This window comes from Pseudochaenichthys georgianus, chromosome 17 (assembly GCF_902827115.2).
Source record: "Pseudochaenichthys georgianus chromosome 17, fPseGeo1.2, whole genome shotgun sequence".
Taxonomy (NCBI): domain Eukaryota; kingdom Metazoa; phylum Chordata; class Actinopteri; order Perciformes; family Channichthyidae; genus Pseudochaenichthys; species Pseudochaenichthys georgianus.
This window is the reverse complement of record NC_047519.1, coordinates 27540896-27553979: the sequence shown is the minus strand read 5'-3', so window position 1 is coordinate 27553979 and position 13084 is coordinate 27540896. Positions and strand designations below refer to the sequence as shown.

The 13084-nt window shown below is 40.7% G+C and overlaps 1 protein-coding gene across 4 annotated transcripts in view; it reads right to left on the bottom strand.

Moving 5' to 3' along the window:
* spidr (scaffold protein involved in DNA repair) overlaps positions 1–13084 on the bottom strand; it is a 50771-nt gene that overhangs the window by 20927 nt on the left and 16760 nt on the right. For all 4 annotated transcript variants that reach the window (XM_034105212.2, XM_034105214.2, XM_034105213.2 and 1 more), the window contains 2 exons: positions 6090–6291; positions 4353–4597 (listed from right to left, as the gene is read on the bottom strand). In XM_034105212.2, coding sequence (XP_033961103.1) covers positions 4353–4597; positions 6090–6291 — 447 coding nt within the window. The remainder of the gene's footprint in view (positions 1–4352; positions 4598–6089; positions 6292–13084) is intronic.

Genomic DNA, 13084 nt, shown 5'->3' with positions numbered 1-13084 from the left:
ATAAGGTGATTGTTTGTATGCTTTTCATTAAAGGATTTGTAGACAATAACAAAAAAGAAGAATCGATCTATATTGTTAAACCTGTATTCAGTACGTAATCCTTACGTGTGAAACCAGGAGTTTATGACATTTACTAAAATGTACCGTTTTATAAAAATGTATCTGACTAAATCGATAAATCAGTCAATACTCTGTTGACAATATAAATACAGCTGCTGGAGTCACATTTGGTGGGAATGTTTTGACACTTTCACTTTAAGTTCAGCTTGTCTGAACGTGCAAAAGCGTGATATGAAATCTGACACTTGACACATAGAGAAGAAAAGGGTGATGAGAGGCTTGGTGGTACCAGCTTGACATAAACAACCACCTCCCTATTCTGTCCCCCCTAATAGCTGTTCACAGCCCGACTTCCTCCAACAGCGACCCTTCACTCCCCCTCCAAAAAACCCCCTTGCATTGGCCAGTTGCCGGCCGTTTTCAGGAACTTGTTTTTGTGCATCTCAGAATTCTGAGCAACTCAGGTTTTCTTCCAGGAACTACGATCCACTGAGCCTGTGCACGCACGCACACACACACACACACACACACGCGCGCGCGCGCACGCACGCACACACACACACACACACACACACACACACACACACACACACACACACACACACACACACACACACACACACACACACACACACACACACACACACACACACACACACACACACACACACACACACACACACACACACACACACACACACACACACACACACACACACACACACACCACACACACACACACACACACACACACACACACACACACACACACACACACACACACACACACACACACACACACACACACACACACACACACACACACACAACTTGGCAACGCACACTATGAGCGACCCACACATTATGGATACAGAAGAGAGGCCTCATTGGTGGGGGGCGGACAGGCGGGATTCCTTTCTATGTGTTGTCCACCAATCAGTGCAGGCAGGGTGATAAACATGGTTGTAACAGGATCCTCGCAGCACATTGTGTTCCTTCTCAACAGAAAAAAACCCTCAACTAGCCTCTCCTCACTTCCTGCAAACAGTTAATCCTCTTGTTTGTTCTATTCTGAATTTACGGGAACTTAACATCTTCTTCAGGCATAAATATCATACTGGCCTCCCTCCCATGTGTGTTGGTTAACATGGAGGCTAAACAACAAAAGGATCAAATGAGCATGCAGACCAGGGGAGTGAGTCATAGAGGCTGGGGACACAAACTGAGAGGTACAAACTGTCCTTGTCTTTACACAGAATGGGGCAAATTAAACCACACTGCAGAGCAGGCAAGCATCCTGGAAAAGTACTTAAAGCAGCCAATACCAAGAAGTTGTTTATTCAACCCAAAACCTATAATAAAGGGGCATACACGCAAACAAATCATAATGCAAGTAAAAAGGTATAATCAAAACAAAACTTTTTTCACAATATTTATATCTGCGACAGACGGGGTCGCCTACGCATTTTGAAGTCAGTCCTCGTGATCACTTCCTAACCGCATGCAGAGCCTGTTGAATCTGGTTTGGTAAGAGGGACGGGAGGGAAGTGTGGGAGTGCTTCCGGTCAGAGGGCGGCGTTTGTTTACCAGCTGCAGAAGCCGCATGGCAGGAGCGAGTGTCACAATGCAACCGACCCTCAGTTAGTCAGTTATCCTGTCAGCTGACTGGGGCGCTCCTTTAACCACAGAGAGCCCCTCTGGCCTCTCCAAGAGGAACCAAAGCATTTCTTTACTTACTCAGCAAAGAACTAAGACAACAAGCCCGGGGAGGGTCAGGCCACTAAAGGTCATGCTCGCTGGACCTGTGTCAAGTACAACATTCAATTATTCATTAACTATAACAAGACCACTAGAGTAAAACTCAGTAACTTCAATAAAGGAAGGGTTCAGGAGTTACCATTGTTTTTTAAGGGGGTGATCAGAACTAATGAGACTAGATGGAAGTCTGTATAAAGTCTAAAAAGCTGTATTTATCAGTGTTTTTGAAACAACAATGAAAAAAAAAGAAATAGATAATTTCAAGAGTGCAGACTTTTGGCCACACTGTCTCCAATAGTGAAAAATAATTTGTGCAACCGCCCTGTGATTCAGATCTGCTCCAAAATGTAATTAGTTCTTCCTTGGCTTGTTACCCGACACCAGATGATTTGTTACACAGAGCCACCTGAGATGTCATCACTGAAAACTGTTTGTAAACAGTACAACCGCTTTTATCAAAATGATTTGCAGTTGATTGGATTAACCATCGGTCGATTCAACTCTTGCTGAAGCCAATCAGAAGAAGTTCTTAAACATATTCAAAGTCTGACAGACAGGATTGATTTAAGTTTGATCTCGCCAGTATTCAGCTGCCGTTTAAAGTAACAATGCTACAACCTTGAACCAAGTTTCATTAAATTGAGAGTTCAGTGTTTCTGTAATCCTGCTGACAGACAAACAAACCAAAAAACTGAAACCCATAACCTCCTTTATGAGGTAACAACTACATGTGATGTAAAATAAGTCAGACGTAGTGATAAACCCCAATGAGGATGAACACTCAACTAATTCTAGTGTCTTTCAGCTCATGGTTTTGGTTTTACAGCCCACAATACCTCAACACTCTCATACGCATTGTTTCAAGTCACAAGCAGCTGCCTTTTTTAAGCAAAGAGGTCTGATATACCCAGCAAGACCACGAGCAACTTTTCCAGTAGGATATTCACGTGTTGAATTAGCCTTTCACTCTCTGGAGGGATGTGTGGGTGAGCATTTGTAGATCAACCAATAGGAAAGCTCTCTCTGGAATGACCTGTGATTGGCCAAAGACTTAACTTAAGAGAGTGGACCTATCATGCTATATTTGAAAAATATATTGTAGGGCCATACCGATATAAAACATGTCTGTGAAGTTCTTTTTGCAAAATACATTCCGCGTGTTATTCTTATATGATTATATAGAGTCGTTATTCATTTGTTTTAAAGCTCAATAAATAACAAAGAAGACCTTTGACCGGCACTTTTCAAATTTTCTCCGGAAGATGTAAACTTGACATGTTGACCGGCGAAAAAAAATCTAACTGAAACTCTGCCGCACGGTCCCCTCGTCCCCTGGAAGAGGCGGAGAGGTGGATGTTTGTCATCTGCTGGTGGACTACCGGAGAGAATTACAGCAGGAGCAAACACTTGCCTCGGGGAGGGAGCAAAAGAGCCAGAGCGTCCACAGCGGAGAATAAACAGAAGGGCAACCATGGCAACCATGCGAGGGAAGTCTTCTTCGCTGCTTTTGTGGCAGACTACAGCGCCACTTACAGGCCTGGCATATGTACTACAGCGTCTCGAGCACTTTCGAGTGGTCTCGTGTGAACGGACACTATTCCGGGCTGACGTCAGCTCGGATGGAATCTGTGTCCGCTCGTTGTAGCCCCGTTTTTAAAAGATTTGGGTACGGAAGAAAAGAGAGAGAGTTTTACTTTCTGACGCTGCGTGAGTTCCCCGGTGCGACACATATTCATGTATAAAAGACATCACGAAGTGCATAGGTCCCCTTTAAATTACAAAACACTAAAAGGCTTTTATTAATATACCTTGGATTAAATAATTATTTGACTGACAAAATAGGACATGAATTAATGTTCTGAAAAGGGACTAATGTTTAACCCTAACCCGAGCTGTAAGATATTTGTTTACAATAAATAACACAATGTGCTGTATAGACTTCACCTTCAGAAGTAGTAACAAATAAACAAATAAAACCAATCTCACCCCCACATAAGTGTTACATTCCTGAATACTGAGGCTAACAGGCATGACAGTTTTACACCCTCATAAAATATACTTGTGGTTTTCTTCAGAACCTCAAGTTAATAAACACTGTTTCAACCCTATTCCACCCACTGGAGTATTAGTTGGAACCAACTCAACTCAGTCTTGCCGGTGCACGATTCTGAAACATCATGCTGAATTTCCCGAGAATTGGCCAGAATCACTCACAGCAAGGCTGGATTCAATTAGTAATGTTTCTGTCCTGTTTGTGTCAAACAATGCCATATGGCTGCAGACAATGTGAGCACTGTGGGGCCCGCTGTGCTGTGAACAATAGCTGAACCACTGAATCACACTGTGCCACCGAGGAGAAGCATGCAATGCCTGGGACCAAGGAAACCAGCATGACTTTTTTTCCGCATTGAGCGTCATTTATATTTGTGGGAGATACACAGAAGTTCAAATGTGACTCATCTTCTCCCCGGGCTCATTTGGCATCAAATGAGAAAAAAAGGCCTCACACCAATTATCAGCTACTCCGACGGTACCTGTGTTTGCTTTTTACTGCCTTGAGCGACGCTGAGGAAGACCTGGTGGGAAGTCTGGGCTTGAGGATGGACACAGGCGAGCAGTCGGGCACGGGGACGGAGTAAACCCTCTGCACCACCACCTCCACGTCCTGCCCCACAGAGCCAGCCTGGCCCAGACCCTCGATCGCTTCCAGGAGAGAGAGGCAGTGTCCGGATAAAACTCCTGGAGCTCCGACACTATACAGAGCATTCGAGGCAGCAGCCTGAAGGAGGGCAGAGAGGAGAGAGAGACTTAGTGTTATGATGGATTAGAAATAAAGCTGCAATGTTTATTTAAATGCTCAACTAGTTGATTGGCACCTCTTTTCACCCTCTGTCTGAAACCAGAGCCCAGTCTGCTTTGATTGGTTAGCTGGCCGGCTCTGTTGTGATTGGTCAACTGCTTAGAGAGGTCCCGGCCCTTAGCCTATTACATACAACGTGTTGGAGCGCTAGCCAATAGAAGTTTGACTGTTACATAGTGATGTCACTATGTCACGGAAGAAAACAAAGGACTACAATTGAGGCGTTTCAGTTAGGGTGGGGGGGGGACCTTTGGGATTTTAGGCTTTGCAGACCTTTTACATGCACAATAACCTTCTTATTAAGTTAAATAACTTTCCTTGGGTTTTGGGGAATGTGTTGGATAGAATTGATTAAAAGATTTGTAAATAAGTGATGAGCATTATTGATGCCCAAACAATTCTTGTTTTTGTAAGAATCATTAGTTGCAGCCTGATTCTCTGGGTTTGTGTATCCAGCATAATCAAACAGAAGTAATTTCACCTACAGTTTATAAAATGATAAAGTACTTCCATATAGTTATTTACACTAATCATGGTACTGTAGAGAGCAATGTTTACTTTTAACATGTCCTTTTCGTTATACTGCATAAGAAATCAGCTTTAAAAAAAGAAGGCGTGGCCAAATGTGCCTTGTTTTCAGTTACTTCAAGTTACTGACAAGTTACATCAACCCTCAATCGCTGCCAACACTCATTTCTATTTGTTTAAAGCAAATTGAGAGACAGATTTAAGTAATTAAACATACACGTCACCAACATGTAAACTTATGATGTGTCTGCTGGACAGACTGAAGGCACCTGTTACTGACTAATGTGGGATAAGTGCTCCACAGAGGCTATTAATTACCAGCTGAGACGGCGTGTGGCTTTTCACCTTGTGTGTGTGTGTGTGTGTGTGTGTGTGTGTGTGTGTATGGGTCATCATGGCCTAATGTGGTTTTGAAACACCCACGGTAGCGGGAACTACTACAGAAGCAGTTATCAGTGCTTTGCCAGGTGTTTACTCTTCTGTCTGTGACAGAGTTTGTCCTCAGAGTTATAACAGTGAGAGACGCATCAGTCACACAACTCGACAGGTGAGTAGTTGAGGCCAAGTACAGGGAGAGGTGAGTTCCGTTTTAGCATTGCGATTCCTTTTATCCAATTGCATTATTTATTGCAAAATGTAAGTCAAAACAATGAACCATATATTCATGAAGAATATTCACGTTACATTTATGAAGAATATTGACACCATTTTCCTGATGAGAGATCATTTGAATGTGTTTTGCGCATATACAACTCAACCTGTGTTCAGTTAGAGGCATGGCAAGGGTTTTATGAAGGTATGCATATTGTCTTATAACTTAACTTCCAAAATACAGTAAATGTTGAATTAGGAATGCCATTATAATGATGTGAAGCCTACGCACTTGTTTGGTGTTGATCTCCTCTGCAGTCCTGCAATCCTGCAGTCTGAATGTCTTCCACAGAGAGTACGGGTTGCACCTCTCTGCTGACAGCAGGCTTTGGGGAAGGGACATGTTGGCTGGTTTGGTTGCAGAGGACACTTTCTGGCTGAAGTGTGTGTTCAGAATAATATCACAGCTGGAGCCCTCTATAGAAAGACTCTGCCTGCGAGGGAGATACAGATCATTAGTTTTAGATCTGGGGTGAAGAATGGTGATAGTTGAATTATGCACCTTAACATTACGTTTTTTTTTACATTTCTTATTGATATTTGGGACTTAACTTCACAGAAATGGAATAAATAAAGGTGATAATCAGTTTGTATTGTGACTCTTTTGATAAGAAAGATTCAGATTGTAGTACACTAAATGTAGATGATTGCATAAATGTGGTGGGGCTGAGAGCTCGAGAGGATTTGAATGTCAAACTTAGATAAGGTACCATCCACCTCCGCTCTTGACTCGGTACCACCCGGCACAGAGTACAAGTTCAAAAAGGGGCCAGTGAAAATACACAACGGATGCATTTGTCTTCTTTAACTGAGGTAAAAGATACATTTTCCAAGTGGGTCTCTTAGAAAGGCAACACCTTGCAACGCTGCACAGCTTGATTAAAGCACTTTCAAATGTGACATCATGTGTGGAAAAATACTCCAACACCCGTCACAATCAACCAGGCTAAGAGTTTACTGGTGAGAAACAAAATCCAGAAGGCTGCGTACGTGTGACCTGAAATGCTCTCGTGTTTAAACTTCTTCTTAACCGTTCACTCATCGGTGTGGGCCAAAAATGAGATGCTGTAAGATAAAGTCTAAGAACTGAGAAAAACATTTACGGTCAATGGTGTTAACCCATCAAGGTGAACGACACTCCGCTATTGTGAGTGGTTTCGAGCCTGAGAACAAACCAGTTGAATAACGGCCAGATAATTGTACGGCATGTTGTTTGTTGTAAGTTTTACGTTTCAACTTGATTCTCTCCACATGGGAAATGGATAATGTGATGACGGCTTATCACTGACTCAGCCAAGATCATGGCTTGACTGTAACTGACAAACGAGTCACAGCTCGTCCAGTTGAACCAGAAGTTAAACATACAGATTAAGCGGGAAAAACAGATTACTATATAACATACACTGTCAGCTGAGAGTTTGAGTTAGAGCTAAAAGGAAATGTAGACTAATGGTGAAGGTTATAATGTTATGTTTGTACTTAAATGTTTTTAATTTGCATTAGAGTGAGAGGAGTTTCTAATCTTTAGTTTAACATCATTATTATAAATGGGTTAGTGTCAATCCATACAGTGTACTTTTACAAATCAAAACATTATCCATGTCATTTAACTACAGAAATGATTGTATATTCTAGATGTACAGCTCATAGAAGAGTTAAATCAACAAATAAATTAAGATTTCAAATGATATCTTTACAAAGGTTATATTTGTGTAGGCTTATATCCTTGATCTGCACATATGTGTTCATGGCAGGTTTTATCCCCATGCATAAAATCTGCCCATCCAGTTACTGTTGTACCAATTCTCTTCTTTCACACTTTCAACGCTTCTATGCAGGTTTTTGAATGAAGCTTTTGAGTGTCTGCTGTTTTATTGGTGTTATTAACTCAAAACAAATATGTTTTTATTTATTTTTGGTTTATTAAATGTAATGTAACAAGTGCGTAACTCCCTCTGTGCAAGGAGCAGGAGTCAAACTGTTTTTGAACATTACATTAAATTGTATTTAGCGGACGCTTTTATCCAAAGCGACTTACAATAAAGTGCATTCGACCAAGAAGATATAAAACTAGAAGAAAACAGAATCATATAAGTACATCAGGTTTCATAGAGCCAACTAATTTAAAGTGCTACTCAACTGGCTTTAGATAAGCCAGTCCTTAGTTAGTATATAAGTGCTTAGTTAGTATATAAGTGCTTAGTTAGTCATTTTATTGCTCGAGGTGGAGTCGAAAGAGATGAGTTTTCAGTCTGCGCCGGAATATGTGTAAGCTATCTGCTGTCCTGATATCAAAGGGGAGCTCATTCCACATTAACATAGTGAAAAAGATTTTTGAGCGATTAAACACCAACAAATATTAGTTTTTAAGCAGAATATTTTGTTAGATTAAAAACATGTTGTGAACTTTAGAAATTATTACATTGTTTTACAATAAATGTTTGCTTTCCGACTTTCCAACTCTGTGGAGTGACTGGACATTTTGGAATCATGTGAGCCGGAAACAATCCAAAAATAATTCCACCGCTGGAATTGAACTCTACATTCGTATAATAATATTAGCCTTTCTCTTGAACTTTAAATAAATACCGGCTTAAAACAGAATGAATAGACAAGCGAACAATAGAAGAAGCTGTGCAGAATTCCTGATAGAAAATGTGGATGTCACTGTTATGAATGAAGCTTTAGCTATGTGGTCCAACAGCCCAGCATCCGGAACATACTGTGAGCTTTACCATGATGGTGCAGAAACGTGAAGGACTTCTACGTTAGTCACTACAAAATTATTCTCTTGTTTTCTGATAATCAATAACTCAAGTCATTTCTCAAGTGAACAAACCTAACAATTGGTTATACTTTGAAAAGTGCTAAAAATCATATCTATAGATTATATTATACATTTTGTTTCAGTCAGCCTAAGCATGCAACATTATTTTCGAATTGTTGGGACAAAATAATAACTTGAAGATGTAATAAAGAACATAAATTGTCAATGTGTACAGTGCTAGCTTCAGTGTGTTAATTTGATTATCCTTACATTCTTTATTTTTTATAAGTCTATTCTACAACAACAGATAAAGCCAGAAATCTAGGTGTAGTCATGGACTCTGACCTGAGTTTCAACAGTCACATTAAAACAGTTACTAAATCAGCCTACCATCACCTAAAGAACATATCTAGGATTAAAAGACTAATGTCACAGCAGGATTTGGAAAAACTTGTCCATGCCTTTATCTTCAGTAGACTCGACTACTGCAATGGTGTCTTCACAGGTCTCACTAAAAAATATATTAGGAAGCTGCAGCTGATTCAGAACGCCGCTGCTCGAGTCCTCACTAACACTAAGAAAGTGGATCACATCACTCCTGTTCTGAAGTCTTTACACTGGCTTCCTGTGTGTCAACGAATAGATTTCAAAATACTGCTGCTAGTTTATAAAGCACTGAATGGTTTTGGCCCAAAATACATTTCTGACCTCCTGCTAAATTATGAACCATCCAGATCTCTCAGGTCTTCAGGGACTGGTCAGCTTTCTGTCCCCAGAGTCAGAACTAAACATGGAGAAGCAGCGTTCAGTTATTATGCTCCAAATATCTGGAACAAACTCCCAGAAACCTGCAGGTCCGCTGCAATTCTGACTACTTTTAAATCCAGGCTGAAGACTTTTCTTTTTGCCGCTGCTTTTAATTGAACTATTCATATCTTAAACTGCACTGTAACTTTTATTGTCTTTGCTTTTAAATGAGTGTTTCTAGATATCATTTTATAATATGTTTCTTAAGGTCTTTCATGTTTGTAAAGCACTTTGAATTGCCTTGTGTTGAAAGGTGCTATATAAATAATCGTGCCTTGCCTATGTTATTTGTACTGTTAAGTCTGTTAATACTTCAATGTTCATTTCTCTCTTGTGCATCGGTTCGCTCTTTGTATGACCGGCTGTTTTTGTATCTTAAGTTGTCTGTATTTTTATTGTATCTCTTTGATTTATTTCAATGGACATGACCCCAGAAGTACTAGAAGCAGGAACATGTGCCTCTAATGGGGATCCTTGTATAAACAATAACCTAGCAGGCTATAAATCTATTATAACTTCAACCACCTAGAAAAATAAATGTCTATAACTCTCTATCATCTCTGTAGTGATTAATAGAACATCTTTATCATTATTAACTATATGTTAACCTTTCTTTAACCATCCTATCTTGAAGATATACCCTCTCATGACTCTTTTCTTATTGCATGTATTACTACTTCGTGACTCTGAATAAGTACTTCTGAAATACTTTAGCTACAATGTGTTTCAGTGCATCATCAGATCCAGTACTGTTAGTAGAGTGGAACATCCTGTTCGTGGGAGCAGGTACAACTCCCCCGCAGGAAGTGTGACCCCATTGTGAACAGGTGAGCTGTCATCCTCACACAGGTAGCCGGGGTAAGGAGTGGCTGCTGGCGTCACAGCTCGTAAGTGAATAATCCGTGCAGGTATTTCCGCTCAGGCCTCGGCCCACTCACAACAAGGCGTGGGAGGGGGGGGCGGAGCCAACCTACTCACTGCAGGAATGGTGGAGGAGGTTAACCCTTGGTGAACGTCACACAGGAAGCTGATAAGAGGAATTTTACCAGACACTCCAATTCCGTGTTTTTCCACTTCAGCCTGATGAAGCTGGATAAATGATTACATATATTCAGAGAACATTAAGGCGTCATCAGCTTTGTATTAGTTGTTACTGTATTGTAATGATTCAGAGACTTTTTTTATTGAGTGATAGCATTGAATGATTTAATATAGGGACACTCTTATATCTTACCATTGGTGGAAAGTACCTTCATTCATTTACCTAAGTCAGGGGTCGGCAACCCGCGGCCCACGGGCCGCATGCGGCCCTTTAAGCCCTCTGCTCTGGCTCCCTTGAGTTTAGACAAAAATAAGAAGGAAATAAAATAAAAGTATTTGTAGGACTATTTATATTTTGTTGCATGGTTGAAAATGTTTCGTATCTTGTATTTTGAGGTGATACTGTGACACATAAATAAAAAACAAAACGGTTTTAATTAGGTCAACTAAAATATGCGTCACATCCTGCTCCAGTCCCGCGCGAGCGCCTTTTCTTGGAGGCGAATAACCTGACCCCCGGCTCGATGAGCGAACTATGGATAAATCAAAGAAAAGTACCGGAGGAACACAGGATTTAATTCCGTGTGGACAGAGTTATCTGCTTTCACAGCAAACGATGCTGGTTTACCGGTATGTCTGATATGTAGAGAGAAGTTGTCAACGGTGGTGCAGCCTTTACGAGGGAGAGGAAGCCAGCTGACGATCGTCAGTCATAATTCAATGGGGTATGTAATTTATTTCAGAAAACACTTTGTTATATTCCGTGGAATGCTCTTAACGTCCTGATAGCAATGAATATATTAAATGCTTTGACAATAAATACATACACAAATTAATCTCTGGAAGCCGTAGCGCTGTAAAAAGCACGACCAATCATCTGAGCCGGCCCGGCTAAAGTAACTGGATGGCCTACCTGCCTGTCAGCCTTCCATCTGGGCACAAACTGATCTCGTGCCCTCATTGGTCATGTGCGCGTTCGTGTGTGTTGGAGGAGGGGCTCTGTAAGGAAGTCTGAAGGAAGAGGTCGTGTATTTTCCGGTTGTGTATTTTCAAATTCTATCGCACTCGAGCTGGTTTCTCCATTCTTACCTACCCTACCTTTAACTATTTTTTTCCCCTTCATATGTGCAGAGGACTCCCCAAGTGCTGTTAATTTATTTTAAAGTAGGCCTGTGTATTATTTTTAATTCTCCTTATAAGAGTTCTTTGTTTCTTATTAGAGGTTTTATATCATGTAATAAATAGCATAATAAAGGCAAAAAACTGTAGTTTTTGTCTGATATAACAATAAAAAACTATGAAATATGTTTTGCGGCTCCAGACAAAAAAATGTTTTGGAAAAAGAAGCGAAATGGCTCTTTTGGTCAAAAAGGTTGCAGACCCCTGACCTAAGTACTGTGCAATGTTTACTCCATAACCTTCCATTGACAGCTTTACTAAATTAATAGAAAATATAAATCAACAAATACATTTTGGTGTAACACTAAAGGTTAAACTATCCAGTAGTCTATCAAGTAATAATAAATAGTGTTACCTTTATCAGAGGCAATATTTACACATCAATGTATCACTGATTGAAATCCAGCAATACAAAATATATGACTTTGAAATGGGCCATTCTGCTGAATAAGTACTTGTACTTTTGGTACCTTAAGTATGTTTTGATACTATAACTTATGTACTTTTATTTGAAAACAACTACTTAACATAATTTGAATACTTCCTCCACCACTAGCTGTAACTGCTGAATGTAAATGTACTCGAATTCCTAACAAAGAACTGCTAACAGAGCACTTATATACTAATAAAGGACTGGCTTATCTAAAGCCAGTTGAGTAGCACTTGAAATGCTTGGCTCTACGAAACCTGATGTACTTTATGATTCTGTTTTCTTCAAGGTTGTGTCTTCCTGGTCGAATGTACTTATTGTAAGTCGCTTTGGATAAAAGCGTCAGCTAAATGCAATGTAATGTAATGTACTCAAACTAAGGGGCTTTAAGGACGCTTGTTCCGATGAGAAATGATTCTTTGAAAGAGTAAATGGGAGTGTTGGTGGGGGCTTTACTCTCTCTATGTTTTCAGGAAAGGAACTCAACAGGAAAGGAGAAGTGCTCAAATGCAGAGATTCTTTCAAAACCACCATGTGTTTTCCATCTCAGTTCTTTGGCTCCTTTCACTCTTTGCTCCCAAATGCTCCAGAAAATGATCCCACTGTGTTTTTCCCCCGGCTTGCTGGAAATGACCTAACTACTGCCAGGAAGAGGAATGTGAAGCATTCCCTGGAGCTGTTTGTGACGTCAGAGCATCGAGGAGGCCCCTGCGCTTCCGCCAGCCTGGATATTCCAGAGTACACTCAACCTAAACTCCCAACAGCTGGAGTCAACTGCTGCCTCGCTCCAACTCCAAAACAATCCTGAGAAATACACACACAGGCACATACACACACCCCTCCTCCTCGCCTCTCCGCCCATGCACTCACATCTGGGACTTTGCTGCTTACTATAATGAGCTGAGAACAGTACATTTTTATACTCAAAACCCCAAAGAATTGTGATTTCTACAGATTTCTGTTACCCCTTTTTTCAGTGTTCAATGTATGGATATTCCAGTGT